Here is a 21,901-nt window from a genome sequence, read left to right on the forward strand (position 1 = left end):
CGTATTACAAGATACTCCTCATCAACTGCAGTTTTCAGAAACCTCCAGACCCACATGTATCATGTTTCTTAGTATAAACTGATGTGTCTCTCTCACTCACTCTCTCAGGAAATAATCAAGGAAAAGTACTTTTCAAGACTCTATAAAAGTGTAGCAGACATTTCATGATGAAATGTGTGTGTGTGTGTGTGTGTGTGTGTGTGTGTGTGTGTGTGTGTGTGTGTGTGTGTGTGTGTGTGTGTGTGTGAGGGAGAGCATGAGAGAATGACAGTAAGAGTGTGTTTGAGTGAGACAGAAAGAATAAGAGACATTGTGCTTGAAATAGACTGAGAACACGAGAGACATATGATGGTGTGCTTGAGACAGAGAGAGAGGCAGAGCTAGAGACTAGTAAAAAAGTGACTTAGAAAGGGAAAGAAAGAATAGGAGAGTGTGTTAGAGAGAGATGGTGACTGGTGACAGAGAGGGACAGTAGAAAGAGAGAGAATGGAAGTTTTTGGGAGAGGGCAATAATAAAGAGAGAGTGAGAAAGAAAGAGAGAGGGAGAGAAAGAGAGAAAGTATGGAGCCCCCGCTGGTGACATCCTGTACAAATAATGTGTGGCCATGACTATAAAGCATGGGAATGAGATAATTAAGTTGTAAGCCATGATCTTGTTCCACACATTAGGATCTCTTTTCCATGCATTAATAAGGCGTGGCCACACATTATTTGTATTTAAGAGAAAGAAAGAGAAAGACAGAGAGAGAGTTGGGGCATGTTTGAGAAAGGGAAGGTGGAACAGATTGGAAAAGACGGGCAAGAGAGAGAGTAGTGAGAAAGAGTGAGAGACAAATAATGAGAGAGAGAGAGAGAGAGAGAGAGAGAGAGAGAGAGAGAGAGAGAGAGAGAGAGAGAGAGAGAGAGCAATAAGGGGAAAGAAACATAGGGAGAGAGAAATAATGAGAAAGAAAGAAGAGATAATGTGTGTGAGAGTAGTAAGAGAGTGAGGGAGGCAGAGTACTCATGATAAAGAGCCTGAGAGAGTAAAAAAGAAAGACAGAGAGCACGCGCAGTTCTCTCAAAGAAATGAGAGAGAGGGAGAGATTCACATCAGGACAGTGTTAGGCAGAGGGACAGAGAGAGAGAGAGAGAGAGAGAGAGAGAGAGAGAGCGAGAGAGAGAGAGAGAGAGAGAGAGAGAGCGCGAGAGAGAGAGCGAGAGAGAGAGCGAGAGAGCGCGAGAGAGAGAGAGAGAGAGAGCGAGAGAGAGAGAGAGCGCGAGAGAGAGAGCGAGAGAGAGCGAGAGAGAGAGAGAGAGAGAGAGAGAGCGCACTCGTGCTACAGTCGCTTGGCGGAGCTGGCGCGCTCTCCTCTTCTTTGCAGAGCTGAAGCTGTTTCCGTCTCACACACACTCACACACTTCTCCACACGCTCACGCGCTCAGTCTGAGCTGTACAGAGGAAAAGCCACCGCGCGCGGGCTACCAGTTGATGTCGACCGTGTGCGGCAATCGAGCCGGAATGGAGCACAAACTCGCGCCTAACCGCCTATCTGGCCGCGTGCGGCGCGGAGGAGCTGCTCCAGAGACGGAGGCAGTGGGAGAGGAGTAGCTCCCCCTGCACGATCTCCCTCACTACCCACTGAACGCTTTCCTCAACACTGCTGCTCACATCCGCCCCACCGAACTCACACGAGTAAGTCTCTTTTCATACGAGCTTTCTGCTGAGAGGATGATGTTCGGCACCTTACTCGAAAGCATTCATCCGTATACACTGAGAGAATGATCCACTGAATTTACTTCATTTGTCATTTTCAAGTGAATACAAGGCACTGTATCAACACAGCTGATGCCAAAACGAAGTAAAGAGAAGAAGTATATCTGGTATATTTTGTTCAAGTAGAAATAAACTAATTTATGCTTAGGCTTAGGCTTAGGCTTAGGCTTAAGTTAAGGCTGATCATAGTAATTCAGTGCATCACTTTTTTTCAGTGTATTCTGTCCCTATATCACTTAAATTCTATTTCAGGGCAATTTATGAAGCAGTTGTGTTTTCCGTATAGTCATATAATTTAATTCTTTAATCAGTTCTTTTCAAGCTGTATGTGTTGTATGACCAGTAGTTTATAGTATTGGAAAGAAGACTGTTTTGTGAACTTTTGGCCCAACAATGCTGGGGTCAGTTTGTATCTACTAAACAAAAAGTAGATCATTAGATTATTGTACTCCACTCAAACTGCTCTCCAGTTCTCCATGTGTGTGTGTTTGAAATGACACTTTTGGAACATTTTCATCACTTGTGTCCAAATGATCTTATAATAACCTGTCTAAACTGTTAGCCTGTTGCCCAGTGATTAATCTGTTTTGAACTACAAACCTAACCTGCTTATCTGTGTTAGTAGGGCTATTATCGCTTTAGGGGAGATGAGTAGGACAGAGGAACACCTTCAAATGTCAAGTGGGCACACACACTGCTTGAAAGGACATCCGTGATTCACGCTAAGGCTAAGCCTTATAAACCAGCTTCATTATGAGAAAAAACACAAACAAATAATAAAACGTGGAGCCACATTAAATAGAATGAGCGGGGCTTGTATGGGCCCTGCGTTCAGCACTGGACAGCAACCATTTGAAGGCAAGTCTATTAGCCTTGCCGAGCAGTGGAGCTTCTCCTAGAGAGGATTATATTTCTGATCAGCATAGATAAAGAGCCCAACACTGCACGTGAGTTTACTCCTGCTGTGTTTCTTCTGAATTTTCTAAATCAGCTTTCAATTTTTACCCCTCCCCTCTCCGTCCCTTTGCAGCTGCAAGCATGAAGGAGAGCACATCCAAATATAGGCGGTGAACTATCTTCCAAGAGTTGTGACTCTGGGAGCACTCCAGCAGTGATCCTTTTTTCTGTTTTTAGTTTGGTGTAAAGAGCACAAGATCCATAAGAGAGATGATTAAGACAGGCTCTCGCTCCACCACCTCTCTGCCGCCAGAGCCAGTGGAAATCATCAGGAGCAAGGCATGCTCCCGCAGGGTGAGGCTCAACGTGGGAGGGCTCCTGCATGAGGTGCTGTGGAGGACGCTGGACCGGCTCCCGCGCACACGACTGGGCAAACTGAGAGACTGCAACACCCATGAGTCCATCATGGAAGTGTGTGATGACTACAACTTGGACGATAATGAGTACTTCTTTGACAGACATCCAGGAGCCTTTACGTCCATCCTGAACTTCTATCGCACCGGAAAGCTGCACATGATGGAGGAGATGTGTGCACTCTCCTTCAGCCAGGAGCTGGACTTTTGGGGGATTGATGAGATTTACCTGGAGTCATGCTGTCAGGCTCGATATCACCAGAAAAAGGAGCAGATGAATGAGGAACTGAAACGTGAGGCCGAAAGCATGAGGGAAAGAGAAGGGGAGGAGTTTGACAACACATGCTGTACAGAGAAGAGAAAGAAACTTTGGGATCTTTTGGAGAAGCCCAGCTCCTCATTTGCAGCCAAGGTAAGCACCACATAGGGGATTTAGTTTGCTTTTAAATATGCTCATTGGCCTCATTTTGTTTCAAGGCAAGAACACCTCAGGTTTCACAGTGTGCCAGTTTGCATGAACTCACCTGCTGCATCTCTTCTATACTCAAAAAATGCAAGAAGCAAAAGTTGTTCTTTAGTGTGATACCATAAAAAAGACACTTTTGGTTGTCTAAACAATTCCAGTGGGTGGTTCTGATTTCTCCAGGTTGATCAAGATGAAAAATACTGGAGTATTTTTTCTTCCATCGGAAAGGTTCTGTAGGCAACCAAAGATGGTTCTTTTAGTAATATTGCTCCATAAAACCTTTTGGCACCTTTATTTTGTAAGAGTATTTTTCAGCCAGAAAGAAATCCTCTTTTTCCGAGCATAACTTGCAGGCTAACATCAGACACAATCAGGTCCAATCAGGTACAATTAATAATTACCCCTTGTGTGGTGTTCAGGTCTGTGGGACCCATTTTCAGTGTTTACCAAAAGAAAAATATATTATTATTTCAATCTCAGATTCCTTGGTCTTTGCTCATTTTCTGTGAATTACATGTAAAATAACACATTTTCAATGATTTTACACTGTTCACCCCTATACATTTATATTACACATGTGATGTTCAGCTACAGGTAATAAAAGTGTGGAGGTGCTATCGACAACATCAACACCACACAAGGGTGAATTCAGGAACCAGGTACATTCAGAGAGGTTTGTCCATAGACAAATCCAAGTGTTTTCCAGAAGGCCTGTAATGGTAGTGTAATAACCTATGTGCAATTGCAGTAGGGCAAAGAGACAGTACTCTAATTTGAATTACATGGGAGTGGTCTAGAAGAGTCAATATCTTTTGCTCTTCTATGTGCTCTAAGTAAGTGCTGTCATGTCATTTCCCACGTCACGCTAATTGCAAAATGCTATGCTGATCAATTCAATGTAATGCTCTAGAGTATCACTGAGAGGCCTTTGGAATCAATATAATGGAGCTCCAGTGGTGTCAGCATAGCATTAGCTCCTCTGAAGGAGATGGGTTGGATATTATCAGTCATTACATGCACTTAACCCACAAATGCTCTCAAACTCCTCATTTGTCTGTTATGATGACAAAGTATGAGGCCAGAATGGAGTAGACTTCTGACATTTCTACACTTCTCTGATAATGCATAATAAAGTGATGCAGGTTCTGCATTACTTCATAGTGGTGAGTCATTTTTTGTAGGCTGAAATGTGAGAGAAAGTGAGCCCCTTCACACAGCAATATATATATATATATATATATATATATATATATATATATATATATATATATATATATATATATATATATATATATATATATAATACACACACATATATATATATATATATATATATATATATATATGTGTGTGTGTGTGTGTGTGTGTGTGTGTGTTGTCTCTTGCTTATGTGTATGCACTTGCTTATTATATGCACGCATGTAGTATATATTATATAAGTGCATATGAGATATACCTGTAATTGATGTGCATTTTAAATGTTGGCCAAATCTAATTAGCAGTGCCCATTCCTGTCAAATGATACCCAGGGAGTACCACAGTTAGGCCCATACATCACTGTGCAATTACCTTAAAAGCGCAAAGCAATGTAAAGCCATCCAGCAGATCTTTCTGCTGAAGATTACAAGACTGTCAGATGACAGGTCGGTAGTATATTTCCTCTTTCAGTTTCTCGATTAGTGACAGACAACTGTTCTGAAAAGCTATAGAATATAAAGAACCTTTGACAGAAAGTATAGGGAATAAAAGGGCAAAAGATACAATTCTTGCTACGACACTTACTTACGCTGAAGTGTAGAGTTGTATGTTCCAGCACTGGATTTCTTTGATAAACACTCAGCCAGTGAAGTGTCTCTAATTACACCAAGACAGAGTTTGATTTGAAGAACACTGTGCTCGTACTTAAGTGTAGTCTCTGCAGTATGCTAACAAGAGGGTATCTTGCTGTGATCAGTGGCTTGTTTTCTTTTGCTTGGTCACATGCTCTTTCTCAAGTGTTTGTCTCAGACAGAGCCTTTCTCACTCCAGACACTGACAGAAGGAGCTGAGATGGCTTCTTTAAATATACACTCATTCTGCTCTGTATAGGCTTTCTCAACCAGAATTGATATCACAGCCTATTATAACAGTCTACACATGATGCTTACAGCTCTATATATTTGACAGTTCGGTAGTTTCTGTAGTTCTTATGTAGACAGCTTCAGCTTTTAAATGAAAACGCTAAAGTGAATGCAAATTTCATTGCCTCATTTCAGCCTATAGCGTCTTTCTGCAGGCCCAATGGATTCTGATATTTTTTTACCCAATATAATCAAACAAACATTTTCCCTGTAACTCTGATTACAAAAATAACTTGGGCACTTGGGCTCTCTGTGTGTGAAATGTTGTGACTCTATGTTGCTAGTGAGCAAAGAAAGGTGTAAACAATTCACACTTCTCCACAAACATGGCCTGCAGTGATAAAACAGACAGCTTAAATGCAGCTTTCCTGACGTCAGAATATATCCCAGCAATGAGGTTGTTGATTTCTGTCAGTCTTTTCTTTACAACATACATTAATATCCATTCTTATAATGTAGGATTAGCAAGCAAGGCAGGATACTTGCGAAATCAAAAAGCAGATGGGAACAAATAGAGTTAACTGAGGCAAAAGAAAGACTGTAGTATAGTATGTGGTTTTGAACATGGCCAAGAACTATTAATGCACAGATATGAAGCACAGAACAGTTGGGTTCAATACTTATTGAGAAGGGTTACAGACTAGACACAGGTGAGCAGGATAAAAAGGGGGTGGAGCTAGCGTGAGTCAGAGGCAAGACAGAAGTGGGAAGGGAAAGGAAAAAAAAGTGCAGAACAGATGGGAAAGCACAACTGGTAACACCTAAAATCCCAGATTTATTAGTTAGTAATCACTCTTCAGTAATGAATTGGTAATGAATTATTTAGTAACTCTTCAGAAACCAATGTGTTGATTATGTATTTTTGAGAGTGAAGAACTGAAGTATGGACCCACACAGTGGTTCTTAGAGTTAAAATGAGCTGTTTGTTGATCAGCCAGTAACTGTCTAATAAGCAGCTGAAGTATTATAAACTCACAACATTTACATTTACAACATTTAGTCCATGGTTCAAAGGGGCTATTATCCTTTCATGCTCACATCTTTGACCAAAACAGTACTTACATATCTAAACCAAAGTAATCTATGTTTAACCAAAAGGATACCAGACCAGATAATAACCTTTATCCATTATCCATATCCACACAATACCCTTATTCAAATTCAAGTCAATGGCATCATGCAAGCCTTCAGCGTGGTCTGTTAGCAGCAGTCTGATAAGCTGAGCAAATCCTGTGAGACTAATGTGATCCTGCTGGATATTCTCACCTCCATTTGCCCTCAAATTCCAGAGCGAGGCATAGTATCCACAGGATCTTCCCAGCATTTCACTTCCTCAGCCCAGCAGGGTACTCACCAAGCCCTGCATAGCAGATTTCACCAGGGAAGAACGTAATAATCGCATAAATAATCTGCCATAAAATGATCGGAATGAGCTTCATCTTGTTTGCCATCTAATGAAAATGAGCTTATTATGGTTTTAGGTATGTCTCACTTGAATAGAAATGCAGATGAGTCTCTTTATCCTCTTATTGTTGTATGTCTGAAAGCATTCTATTAGGTCAAGGTAAAATGAAACCGAGCATCAGAATGGGGGAAGAAAGGTGATTTAAATGACTTTGAACGTGGCGTGGTTGTTGGTGCCAGACGGGCTGGTCTGAGTATTTCAGAAACTGCTGATCTACTGGGATTTACACGCACAACCATCTCTAGGGTTTACAGAGAATGGTCCGAAAAAGAGAAAATATCCAGTGAGCGGCAGTTGTGTGGACAAAAATGCATTGTTGATGTGAGAGGTCAGAGGAGAATGGGCAGACTGGTACGAGATGATAGAAAGGCAGCAGGAATTCAAATAAATAAACAAAATCTCTGAGGAACGTTTCCAACACCTTGTTGAAAATATGCCATGAAGAATTAAGGCAGTTCTGAAGGCGAAAGGGTGTCCAACCTTTTACTAGGAAGGTGTACCTAATAAAGTGGCCTGTGTGTGTGTGTGTGTGTGTGTGTGTGTGTGTGTGTGTGTGTGTGTGTGTGTGTGTGTGTGTGTGTGTGTGTGTGGTGTATATGAGCTCAAGTGCCTAAGCTTGTGCTGTTTTTCCCATGTTTTTTAGCAAATTTAAAACTAGTGCTGATTTGAAAATTAAAAACTCTGTAAAAACTATACAATTAGAAATTTCCCTTTCTGGAAGTCTGCTATCTGTCCAATTAACACTTTCCAAATTGTGCATGGTCCCTTTGTTGTCCTTTTAACCTTAAATGGCCAGGGCCCACCAGCGTTTTATTATACACTTCTGTAACCTTAGAATGGCTCAGTCAGTTTGCGCTGAAGTCCCTGTAATTATTTGCGAATAATAAGGGCAATAAGGGCAATAGTATGCAAAAAGTCTGGGATTTTAAGGGGTGAAAGTCAAAAAGGCCCATGGTGATGTACTCAAAACTATGAAGATGATTTATAAGCAAGTAAAAGTCACTACACTTTGATCAAAGACTACAGGTAAGCAAGATTTGTTTTTGGTGTTGCACAGTGGGTAATACCACTGCCCTCCCCTCCACACAGCAGACTAAGGTTTGATTCCTCAGCTGGGCAAGCACACCATGCTATACCAATGAGAATCTTTAGGCTACATTTGCCGACATCTATGACATGAATAAACTGTAAGTTGCCAAATGTATAAATGTAAGAATTTTGTATTTTAAATTATATGATATAATGAATCATGCTTAAAATAAAAATAAAAATAAAAAATGTCAATGTCAAAGTCTTGATTTTAAGAGAAGACCAAACCAAAACAGTCCAGCCAAAAGCGATCTTGTCTGATTTGTGCATTCTTTAAGGACACAGTAGCAGTACTCACTGGGGTCATTAACTTCATTAATGCTAAGTGAAATATCACCTGAAATGTGATGTATTTGGAAAAAAAAATTATATAGATTGTTCTGTGGTGGTGGTAGAGGGTTATGGAAAGGGGGCTTTAGTGCCATTCTGTACATATCTGCTAATCTGTCACTTTGTCATTAAATGCATAGGAATATCCCTTTCTGTGAGCAGGTAAGAGTGGCAGTGGTTGCTTAGGCAGATCCTTTAATCTCAAGGCTAGTCTTTAAGGGTTGGCAAACCAAGTTTGGGTCAGGTTTTGTGGGTTGTGATTGATCTCATATACATGTGTACCACATCATTGTCTGCCTTACTTGTTCATGCTAAGATTGCTGATAAGACAGAGAAGGAGAGTGAGGATAGAGAGAGAAAGAGAGAGAGAGAGAGAGAGAGAGAGAGAGAGAGAGAGAGAGAGAGAGAGTGTGTGTGAGAGAGAGAGAGAGAGAGAGAGAGAGAGAGAAAGAGAAAGAGAAAGAGAAAGAGTAGTTTGGTGCCAGAGTGATGTCTTTGATTGCATTGCTCGAGTTGACAAACAAGCCCCCTGTCCCATGCTCTCCAGTCGGAGCAGTGGACGCTGGGCTATAAAAGTGTCAGCAGCAGGTTTAATAGCACCAGTGCGGCAGCTAGTTTGTTTCCCTGTGCTTAATTGTGGGTCAGCAAGGCTGAAACAGCTCTGTGCCCCCATACACAGATTCCTCCACATGTATTTTTCAGCACAGATTAATTTTTAATGGCACATTAATTATGCTTGACTTTGTGCCGAGGCCAGGGAAGGTGCAATATGGACTATCCATAACTCTCTCTGTCACCCTCCTGCCCAATACTGTAGAGTTATCACCTCCCAAAATACATACAGGAGACAGACTTCTCCATGGGTGTGATTTTTCATCATCAGAACCCTTGGATGATATGTGCCTTGTGCTTTGGGAGGGATAATACGTGTGCATAATCTTTCTAATTTACTTCATTTTGTGCAAATCATTGAATATGGGATGGTGTACTGAATGATTCAGGAGAATGTGGTGTTCATGACATGTAACATCATGTGTCATTTATCATGTGTATTCTATACAATTTATATATGTTTATATAATTAACAACTTTATTCAACTAGATTTATATTACAGTTACATGACAAAAACTAACTATTATTTTTTTTTCATTCTGGAAAAACATGACTGTATGCAGACTAACTGTATACTGACTAACTTTTCATGAAATTCTAATCATAATAAAATATCTGATATTGTACTTAAAGAAGCACGATGTAAGAGTTTTGTAAAAATTGAGAGAAGTAGCAATACTGAGTCAAACAAAAAATAAATAATGGTAGATAATTTGCTTATATCCTCAGCAGACACATTCTTCAGCAACATTTGATTCTCTTTAAATACTCTTTCAAAAAGTTTCACTTTTCATAGAATTTCTCTGGTTGGTTGAGCTACAAGTGAGAAATCATTCATTTAAAATCCAGTGGTGAACGCTGAACTAAAACTCGGCCTGCAATTTAGGCAATGAACATCAAAAATATCAAAACTCAAAAAAAAGTTTGAAAAACTGTCCTTTACAATAAAGCTCATGTCTGTTGGCATCTGTTATATTGCTGTTTTACAGTGACTCTTCCAATAAAGATCTCTAGAATAGAACTGTTGCCTCTGTTTTACATTTCTACATTCAACTAACTGGCACCTGGTTAGATGATAGCTCATGCTCACAGTCAGTGATGTTTTTGGACTTCCAGTAGGCCCAGAGTGATGTTTTTTCACATACAGTTGGTCCCACCCATTGGAAAGCACAATATGAAGGGTCAGAGTGAAGGAAACCTGAAAAATACCTGATTGGAAAATTTTATGTTTTTACCAAACCTCTTAACCTTTTAATTTCTAACCAAAACATAGTAATGAAAGAAGAGTATTACTACAATGAGTTTGCTGACAAGCCCACTGACACTATTTAATAAAAATGACCTAAAAATTACAGACATGCATTTTTAATTCCTGGCAGGCCTGGATGGTTTCTCACTGCTGAAATGGCACCACTCACGATAACCATGACTTGTAAGAGGTATTGCATAAAGTACAAATATAGTGCTTTATAATACAAAACATGCCTGACCAGACCCTGTGCAGCTAAAGCAATGCATTTTAAGCTTCAGAGGCTGACAGTTGATTTTATGGGAAGTAAACCTACAGAAAGTTTACAATAGTTTGCATTCTATTATGTCCAAGTAATTCTACAACAGGTCATGTGTATGTTCAGAGAATACAAACTCAAATGACAAACATATCCTCAGTCAGAGGAACTGATGCCAACAGTTTGTCTTGTTTCTTCCACTTGAAGAAAGATGAAAGGTCATTGCAGCAATTTAAAAACTAAACATGATAAACCTGCCACTGAGAGGGCCTTTTTTGTGGGTTGTGACTGATCACACACACACACACACACACACACACACACACACACACACACACACACACACACACACACACACACACACACACACACAAAACCAAAATATGACTCAGCAGAAACACCACTATTGTTTAGTAACATGTCCATTAAAGGTTTTAATTTCAACCACAAGCAACTCATTCATACATTCCAGCGCATCTTGGAGGTGCCATCTTATCTCAGAGATATCCTACACTTTCCCACTCATGGACTGGTCTTGTAGAAGTTCAGTTAAGTCTCTCTGTCCTCTAAAAGTCAAATGCTGGAACCTAAAACCACTGCAATGCCACCCTGAGAAAAGAAGCATTTCCAGAGACAATGAAAGCTGATTCTTTAAGTTATGTGCCCAGTCATGGTACATTAATAGCAATTACAGGTCTTCTGATCTGATTCTGGCATTAATAATTGAACATTGTGGAAGTCAGAAAAGAAATAATAACTTCAACCATTCAGAACTATTATGTTATTGTTATAAAACTGAAAAGATGTTGAGAAACCAGTGCCCTTCTCTCTCTACACTTCAGTTATGGACTAGGTCAAGCTGAAAATAGATGAAAACTTGCTCACTTCTCTTAAAAGAGGCCATATTCATTTTTTTTTTCTATTGTATTTATTTTTTTCCCTGAGAACAGCTTATGATTTTTGTGTGGGTTTATGTACCAAAAGCAGTCATGTTTACATGCCAATTTTTTTACCTATTTTTATCTCTTAGACTTAAATAGGCTGTTTTTGTTAACATGCCTTTAAAACTGATGCATGTAAATAACCTCTGTTCTGATTTGCTCCCCGTATGGTGTGTTGTTAAGAAGCACTCTTCAGGGTCAACACTGCTTCTGTGTCAAAACTGCCATAGGCCTAATAGGTAGATATACCTTATATGGCCAAATGTATCATTTGATCACACTTATATGAGCTTGTTGGACAGTCCATTCCAAAACCATCGGTATTGAATTATCACTCCAGAGAACATGTATCTGGTCCTCCAGAGTCCAGTCGTGGCATGCTTTACACCACTCCTATGTCACTCCTTTGTGATCTTAGGCTTGTGTGCAGCCTCTTGGCCTTAGACACCCTTTTCATGAAGCACCCAACACACAGTTCTTGAGCTGATGCTGCTTCCAGAAGCAGTTTGGAGCTCTGTATTGAGTGATACAGAGGTTAGGTGATTTTTATGAGTTATGTGCTGCAGTGTTCGGCAGCTGGTTGGGTGTGGTCTACTGCTTTGTGATTGAGCTGTTGTTGCTCCTACAGTGTAAAAAAAGTGGTTTCAAACTAAAAAAAATACTTAATGTGGTAACAAGTAAATTAGCTAGTTTTATTTAAACTAAATAAACTGTTTAAACAACATTAATACAAAGTAATATTTTGAGTTGAATAAAACTATTTCAATTGCTTGTTAATCTTTTAGGTTGAACTGACAAACCATTTTTTACAGTAATAGCACTTACAGTTGACAGGGGCAGATCTAGCAGAGCAGAGATTTACCAAACTGATTTGTAGCAAAGGTGCTATCCTATGACAATGCCACATTCAGAGTCACTGAGCACTTCAGTACAACCCATTCTACTGCTAGTATTTGTCTATATAGAGATTGCGTTAGTATGTGCTTGATTTATACACTTGTTACCGATGGATGAGCTGAAACACCTGAACTCAATAATTAGGGTGTTTACATACTTTTGACCATATTGTGCATGTAAATACATTAGAATGAATTCAAAACAATGAATTATGTAATTTCTTAAATTGACTGTAGTGACTGGGGAATATAGAGTTTTGGCCCTTGTTTCAGTGTAACAGTGTTCGCATACTACATCCAACAATTTTTTTCAAAAAGACGAGTAACAGTTTGGCTTTCCATGATATGAGCCATTTATCGTTTCTTTCAGTCTTGCTTTCATGGGCTGATTCAGAAGTGTTTTTGTAGCTGCTGCGGGAGTTTATGACAATTATATTAAAATGTAAGTGGAGCTGCATTGTGCCAGGACAGGCCATCTAGAGGCATCAGAGTGAAGACAAGAGCACATCAGTGAGCACACAGTCTTGAGGAGCAGTCACAGTGTGTAGTGGTGGCACAAACACAATCTCATATATGCACTGAAACATAACCAACCAAAGATTTTATGATTATTTCTACAAACCAATGTACCACAACATCTTTATATGGACTTATGGATGAATGGATGGTGCTATATAAATGAGAATGTGTAAAAGGTTGGTGAATGGTTTCTGTTTGCATGTGCATATGTGTTTGTGTGCTGACAACTTCATTTCCTGCTACAGGGCCTATAAATCTATAGGACAGTCTAACCAATGCCTCTCTCATTCATTCCACATATATCACCCTATAGTGGCCCATATCAAAATGCACAGTCAGCAGACAGAGCCATCCTTTCCTTTCGCTTCTACACTGCTAATAGGTTCCTAAAAGGTTCTTGGCTTTTATGAGTGGTTGTAGGAGAAACCTTTTGTTCTGTTGGTATAGAACAGTGGTCCCAAACCTTTTCTCTTACGGGGGCAACAGGTTTCTTTGTGCAGTGCCATAGAAGAACCACTTTGAGTTCCCTAAAAAACTTTCAAGGCATGGTTGAGATGAGATGAGAACCATGCATGTAATGAGATATTAAAGTGTGGAGAGTCCAAAAAGTGTGTAAAGGTTCTAGCCAACGAGGTAGTTCTCCTTTGGCATCTCCTTTGTCTCATTTACAAAGATGTTTCTATAAAGAATCATCCTTTAAAACTTTCTTAAGCGGTGCTTCTATGATACTGCATCAGTGACGCCTTTTTAGCACCTTCATTTTTCATAGTGCTGACACCCCCCCCATTGACCCCAACCCCCACTGACACCCCACCCCCCCGACACCCCCCATCCGATTCAGTTGAGCTGATTCAGTATGCCTGTTTTCAATAAGACTCATGTTCATTGTCAGATACTCCTTCCAAAGCCAGGCTAGGCTCCTCTGGAAGATTCTTTAACGATCCAGCTCATTCCTTTGAACTTGTGTGGAAGAAGGCTATTTTTAATTGGCGCTCCCTAAATTTAGACAGCCGCATTAGCAGAGAGGAGCAGGAAAAAGGCTACGCATTGTTTTTCAACAACAAAGAGAGATTCACATTATTGATTCTTGACATGGACACTATTTGATCAATGAGAAGTGTCCCATAGCAACAGATAGAGGATAAGCAGGTTAAAAACTCCCATTAGAGGAACTTGTCAGTAGCGTGAATTGCTGCATCAGCAGGAGTCTGGAATCAGGATTAGTCTGTTGGCGATGCAGCCGGTGTTTATTTCACTTGTCATATTAACTAAGCCAATATGCCAGTTTACTAAGCCTGACAAGAGCCAATAACAGTGGGGAATCCAAAGTGGATTCAGGAGTGGATGCTGGATTAGGGAGCGTATGCTATTAAACACTGGCTATGATGCTTTACATATTTAGCCTCATATACTGTATTTAATGTGTTTAAGCAGGGGTGCCCAGACATTTTGTCTTGGAGGACCAAAGTGCAATGTTAGTCATGGTCTCAGGAGTCAAAAGAGTAAACAGATGAAGAAGACACAGGTTTTTAAAATTGTACTTTATAACATTTCTCACTATTGTGTTAATAAAATACTTAAAAAATATTTTTAGAAGGTAGTAAGTTATTTATGGTATGAAACATGTTTGTTCTCTCATTGGGTGAGGTGTTGAGGCTCTACTGCGCCAAATAAAACATCTTCACACATTGGGCATCCATGTATTAAAGGAATATTCCAGTATTTTTCAACCAAATCTCTGTGTGTTTCATCTGTAGTGTTTGGTTTGGTAAATTGATTAGTTATAAAATCAATATGTTGGTGCATTTCTTTGTATGTATTTATAATGCAAGAAACTCTAGACTTATTTATAATACAAGTCATTGGGCAGATGCTAAAACCCCATCCTATTGGGTTGTATTCTGATCATGTTTGGAGCCAGTGTTTTTTCTGTTCGTTTCTAAGTATGAGAAGCTCACTGTGTGTGGTAATTAAATACAACACACAGTGATTCAAATGAAAAATTCTGGCATATTTCTTTCATATTAATTGGAAATTTTACTCTATATTTAGCTTGCGTCAAGCCAGAGAAGATATCATATTATCTAATAATGAAATGTTTGCATGCTAAAACTAATCATGGCGGGAGAGTGATTCAATTCTGTAGCTGAAACTCAGATTACCTTTCTAGGTGCAGAGGGAGGCCAGGTTGAGAGAAACAGTTGGATGTAATTAACTCACTCATTTGTCTTTCTGCAAAGCAGCTCTGGTATTAGAGACTGCCAACCAGTTCAGGGTTGCCAAGGAGATACATGACCTTCATTAACATATTATTAAAAAGGGAGGGGCACCGAGCGGTTAAACTAAAGGATCTAACATTCCCTCTCCCATGGGATCTTCTTCAAACACGCTTGTACAGCCTCTTAAAATTGCACATTAGCATATTCAACTAAAGCAATAATAGACAGAGCTTGAAGAGTCTCAGATACTTGTAGCCAGTCAATAAAAGTCTGGCTGTAAGGAAAGTGGTCTTTTCTGCATAAATGCTTTTGTGTTCTCCCTTGATCTTGAAGCATTCATGTTCCTAACTCTGAGCTAACTGGCAACCTCTCAAACTGTGTTCTTATTATCCAATTATTAACCCATTAAATGATCAGGTTCCATTGGTAGGTCCTGGATCTATAACTTCTATAACTGGGCAATTCCACCATTTTTTTAAAGACATATAGACACTTTATTTACTATCCAAAACAACCAGTGAGTTTAATCATGTCTTCTTTTTTATATACAATGTTGATAATGGTAAAATAATGATGCATCGTGAAAAATAGGTTTTCTTTAGGGACTATTTTGCCTTAACATAAACATTAAAATAAATAGGTTAAAAATTACATTTAAGGCCAACATCTTCTCACAAAACTTTCATAAAACAATGTCTCAGGCATCAGGCAACGTATTCATAACCATTTCATGGAATAACTTTGTGTGATGTAGCCTTTAGAGGCATTAAACTCTTCAGACATCTGGTTCCGATCACCACCACTGAGAATAATTCTGACCTGGTAAATTTCTCTAGAATCGGGCATTTCACATCAAACTTTGAGTTACATTGTTTACTTGTTAGCCATTTAATTATGAAAATCAGTGGATTCACAGTTGTTTACAGTGGTGGTCATAGGAACTAACATCCAAATCATTGAATGCCTCTGAAAACTATTTCACAGAAAGTTGGTTCCAATTACACTGCCTGATGACATTGTTTTATAATCTTTTTAACAGAATGCTTTGGCCTAAAACATATTTTTAAAACACATTATTGACTTAGAGGTACACACAGGGCTTATAAGGCAAACTAGTCTCCAAAGATAGCTTTTTTTTAAGATTTCACTATTTCCACTTATCAGCATTACATATGAAAACTCAGAAGACACATATAGAATCACTGGTGGTTTTGGATAATAGATAAAATGGCTATATTTGCATTATAGACAATGTTACCCCTGGTCTGTTTCACCACTACTGTAAAGAAATTTGACTTAAGTAAGTTTCTTTACAAGGAAGTACTTCAGTTGAAGTATTTTGTTTCACATTTCAATAACTGAAATATGCAGGAAGAAAAGTTGGAATTTCCCTTTAAACATAACTTGCTGGTTTGTATACTACTATATTACTAAAATGTAGTAATCCTGATCAGTTAAAGGGTTAATCTCATGATGTATTTCCAGTAGATATTATGAAGCTAATTTTTAAGCACAGTGTATTATTTACAGTGGTGCTAGAAAGTTTGTGAACCCTTTAGAATTTTCTATATTTCTACATAAATATGACTTAAAACATCATCAGATTTTCACACCTAAAAAGTAGATAAAGAGAACCCAGTTAAACAAACAACACAAAAATATTATACTTGGTCATTTGTTTCCTGGGGAAAATGATCCAATATTACATATTTGTGAGTGGCAAAAGTATGTGAAGCTTTACTTTCAGTATCTGGTGTGACCCCCCTGTGCAGCAATAACTGCAACTAAACGTTTCCAGTAACTGTTGATCAGTCCTGCACACTGGCTTGGAGAAATTTTATGCAGAAATATAGAAAATTCTAAAGGGTTCACAAACATTCAAGCACCACTGTAAGTAATACACTGTGCTTAAATATTAGCATCATAATAGCTACTGGCAATACATCATGAGATTAACCCTTTAACTGATCAGGATTACTATATTTTAGTAATATAGTAGTATACAAACTAGTGTGAAAATCGGATGATGTTTTAGGTCATATTTATGCAGAAATATAGAAAATTCTAAAAGATTCACAAACTTTCTAGCACCACTGTATCATCTGTAGTTCATTTAAAACAAATGGAAAAATTTGATCAAAAATGCAAATTTCAAACTTTCATTTGCCTTTGAAATTAGAGAGGAGATCTTTTACTATGATTGTGATCTGAACCAGCAATGAAGAAACACAACACAGCTGGGGATAGTAGACAAGGTCACTACTAGCCATAACTCTTCACTCTTCATCTAATGGTAGATGCATTAACCCCCACTATATCACCCACAGCCCAACACAAAATAACACAAGTAACAAAAACACACACTAACAATTAACAACATAAGCAGCAACAACAACATTTAATGTCCCTTTGGTCGACAGGGGCGGGGCAAGTGGTGCAGCTCTGCATACCACACCTCGCAAGTGGCAGCCAGCACAATATATAATTACATTAAGGGGTTGAATGTCCGGCTACAAAACGCATTCATTTATTTCAGCTCTAAAGACTGCTCTCAGATCTCTACTTAATGCAGACAGCATGCAGCGAGGAAGGGCTGGGTGACTCTCAGGCCTTTAAAAGAGACTTTATGAGGTGAAAGGTGAAGCGTGAAGTTTCATTGACAGTGCCTGTCTCAGGCTTTCATTCATTATTTACAATGGAGCTGTCAGCCCCAACTGTAATCATCTGTTAGAAGAGGGTGGAGGTGATAGCAAAGCAAGAGAGGAAAAAAAAAACAAGTTAAACAAAGACCAGTATCTTTAATACCAAACCAAGTCAGGACACCACCCTCCTCTCTTCTACATTTTTTCCACTCCGCTCCACAAAATCTTGGCATTAAAGTTAAAGACCAAATGTAGCGGAGCACTGGAAACACTTACTAACTATCCACTGTGCCCCTGAGAGGTTGATCCAAGCATCGCACGCTCGCTGGCTCTCCCAAGCCAATATCAGCACTTAACAGCACAACAGCCTGGGGCACTGGACTAGCGGAATGCACCACCATTAAATCTGAATCACTGCAGTGATAGAGGCCTCCACTGCTGCTGTCTGATGATGCTGTCTCTCTCACATGAGAAACACTTCTTTAAGGTTAGCCTGCATGTCATCTGCTCATGTCGCTGTATCAACAGGAACGCAAATGCATTAATTGGCCAGGTGACACCTAGACTGGGCTTAATTAACTGAGTTTCCGCTAACACACTCAATGCTACCATCCCATACTAAAGAGTAATTATCTTGCTGTCCTATACCTATTCGTATTTTCTTGACTAGAAAATGATTTAGCAGTAGTTGGAAACTCTATAATGATGATAGTAATTAAAATTGATGGTGATCACCATTTAGGTCATGTTACTTAATTGCTGTTTAAAATGACCACATTACTTTGTGAAATTAAAGGAAGGTAATTGATATTCAATATTACAATAAGCAAGCATTAGATATTACTGTGCTAAAGCTACGTACCTGCACAGTGATGTTTTACAGCCTGCTTTTGTGCACCAGCCTCCTAGAGCTTAAAGGCAGAATACTACCATGATGTGTAGCTGCAATTTTAGCATAATTGTGTAAATAAAGACTGTCCATGCTATTTTACTGTTGTTTTTTTTTTTTCAAAATTAGTTTATGGAGCTTATCAATGTTAAGTTTAAGCAAATATATGAAGATTTGGCATGTATTTGTGGAGCGTTTGAGGCTTAACATTAAGTTTTATCACTTTCAATGCATGTTCAGTTTTTTTTTTTTACAACTTAGTCATCTTCAGTTACAAGTCCTTGCAGGTTTCTCCTTGTACACCCTGACCATTTTCACCAGTCTGTGAATTCTGCTGCTGTATCGTTTCTAGCCACCTGCCTCTAATCACACAGCATTGCCAAGTGTCCTGACGTTCCTGGCACAGAGCGCTAAACACTCGACTTGCCACAATATCAGGTGGATGCCCAATTGAATCAGAACACCATTCTACAAACCAAAGACAGTGACCCCCACTGTCCAGTCTGACCCTCTGGGAAAACAGCCAAACGGAAGCCACCACAAGTGGCGAATGTTCAGATTAAATCCAAAACTATTGGATGCTCCTTTTTTGCCAATGTGTTTGTTTTCTCCCAGCCTGGGAGAAAAAATAATCCTGATACTAATCTTTATTACTTTCAGTCCAAATGTTATTTCACATTTTCATATTAAATTGCATAGTGAGTTGCCCAGTGTGTTACATTTCGATTCCATATTGACAGGTGCACTCAAAATGACAGAAGTGTAAATTGTTTTCTTTCAAAACAAGACAAAAGAGTGACACGGATTTTTAAAATTCAAATCATGATGAAATATATCCTTTTTTACTGACTTTTATTCACTCTTTTATGTGGTATGAATTGAAAGTTTAGAAAGAGTAGAATTCCATCTTACTCCAGTTAGATATAAGTGAGAAATAATTCATGTTTAATCAGACCATGTATTTGTAATCAGCTGTAATAATTTTAAGTTCTCAAATAACACTTTACAATAACAGTCAACTGTGTTCTTTAATTAGACCATTATAAGATGCAGTAAATGCACGGTAGACAAAGTTTTAGTTCCAAGCACCTCCTGCATACTTACATTTCTACTGCTGTGTTGACTTTGCCAGCACTGTTATATGGCTAAAAAAACCAACAGTTATGGAGTAGATCGCTATCCTTTCCATGGCATTGACCAATCAGTAATTACCTGAAACAGATAGTGAGCCCTCCACCTTCCACCTCTGCTCTAGAACAGCCAACAGGCCTGATAAATAAAAGATCAACAGGATGAATGAGTGCAGCCAAGAGCCACAGATAAGCCGGCCTAGTCATTCAGGCATTAGACAGATCATTATGCACCAAGTGGAATCATTTAATCAGAGTTATGGTGTAGTTTGCACTGTTCTTGAAGACTAGAGTGGGAGATCAGCTCACGCTGCTAATGAAGAGTGGGCCTGAGACGAGTGTTGGGAGCCTGACTGAGCTAGAAAGCACTGATCCCATCAGTCTTGAGTTACTCAATCATCATGAATTATGTGGGATCCTGGTTTAACAAAGAAATGGATTGGGTTCACAATCTGTCTGCTTGTCAGTAAGTAGGCTGTTTTTCCACATGAGATGTGGAAAGTCATTTACTGCCATTAAGTTGCTCATTGAATTTGCTTGGACATTAAGGACAAAATTCTCTGTGAGCTAGAAATGTTGCAGGATGGGCATCAGCTTTATTCTGCAGAATGAAGGAGAGGTACAAAGCACTGCTATCATTTGGTTAGATGCTTGTCTGGAAAAGCATGAGTTACAGTCATAGCAATGGCAGCACATTTTGTACGAAATTACACAACCTTGGTGTTAGCTTCAGCTCAAAGACAGATGGGTCGGTGATAAAAAGCCCCTGTTGCTATCCAGATGGGGAAAACCTCTTTGGCCTCCGTTTTAGACAAACACACTCACTGAAATCACTGAGCAAACACGTGTGCTATGTTAATATCACAGGCCTATTCACACAGGCCATCTTGGATTACAGTGGTTACAATGGTCACTATCACATCAGACATGAAATAAGATAGCATGGATAGGCCTAATGAAAATAATAGCATGTAAGGTAATAAAATATGTTGTATGTTGCTGGAAAATGTGTTAACAGAGCATTGCATTTTGTTTTTTTTTTGTTGAAATGTGGTCAGTTTAACACAAAAATACTTATCAGAAATGGTAACATTATCAGATATTAGTGTGATATGATCATATGCAAAAGGTTATGCACACTTAATGCAGTTACTGTTTATTTGCCGAATTTAACATATCGTGAAAAAGTAAAACATTTTTGACTGAAGATGTTCACACTTTTGCATGTGACTCTATAGTAGGAATGGGATAATATTTAAATTATTATCGTTAATGTCCATGCATCACTTAACAGTGTTGAGGCAAAGTGGCACAAAGTAACATGTTGCAGTAATATAGTACAGTACAGTTTAAAATTTGCAATGACGTTACAGTTACTGTAGTTTATCCTTTTTATCAAGCAAAATTAGCTGTGTTGTTTTCAAATGAAGTACAGTAAAGGATTACTGGGTTTTCTATTGTACTTTTCAGTAGTACAGATTTGTGTTTTAGACATTAGAAGTAATGAGTCTAAAGACTTTTTGCAGGAAGTAATCATTAATCTGAGAGAAGTAATTAGTAAATTAAAATGGATTACCATCTTTTTTGACAGAAAAAAATCCTTACAGAAGAAGGAAAGAACATTCTTCATTTTTATTGTAAGGTAATGCATTGAGATGCATTGGACCATTTCTATTGGCCCATTCATGATGAAACTTTCCCAATGAGTTATGAATTAGAATTTAAAACCATTTGTCACTGTGTTTTGCACACTGTGAAATTAGACCTCTGCATTTAACCCATCCGTGCAGTGAAACACCCACATACATGCATGCATGCTAGTGAACACACACAGTGAGCACACTTGCCTAGAGCAGTGGGCAGCCCTATCCATGGCACCCAGGTAGCAATTAGGTGTTAGGTGCCTTGCTCAAGGGCACTTCAGTCATGGACTGTCAACCAAGGGGATCGAACTGGCGACCTTCCGGTCACAGGGCTCGTTCCTTAACCTCCAGCCCACGACTGCCCC

At 39.0% G+C, this 21,901-nt stretch overlaps 1 protein-coding gene across 2 annotated transcripts in view; it reads left to right on the forward strand.

The window, feature by feature from the left end:
- Positions 1–1,332: 1,332 nt before the first annotated feature.
- Positions 1,333–21,901, forward strand: part of LOC108436281 (potassium voltage-gated channel subfamily B member 1-like) — a 68,873-nt gene continuing 48,304 nt past the window's right edge. The window contains exons 1-2 of one of the 2 annotated variants that reach the window (XM_017712674.2): positions 1,333–1,675; positions 2,787–3,478. In XM_017712674.2, the coding sequence (XP_017568163.1) occupies positions 2,924–3,478 (555 nt within the window). In that variant the 5' untranslated portion in view covers positions 1,333–1,675; positions 2,787–2,923. The remainder of the gene's footprint in view (positions 1,676–2,786; positions 3,479–21,901) is intronic. The other variant, XM_017712675.2, reaches the window with a different exon arrangement.

This window comes from Pygocentrus nattereri, chromosome 26, assembly GCF_015220715.1.
Source record: "Pygocentrus nattereri isolate fPygNat1 chromosome 26, fPygNat1.pri, whole genome shotgun sequence".
NCBI classification, from domain to species: domain Eukaryota; kingdom Metazoa; phylum Chordata; class Actinopteri; order Characiformes; family Serrasalmidae; genus Pygocentrus; species Pygocentrus nattereri.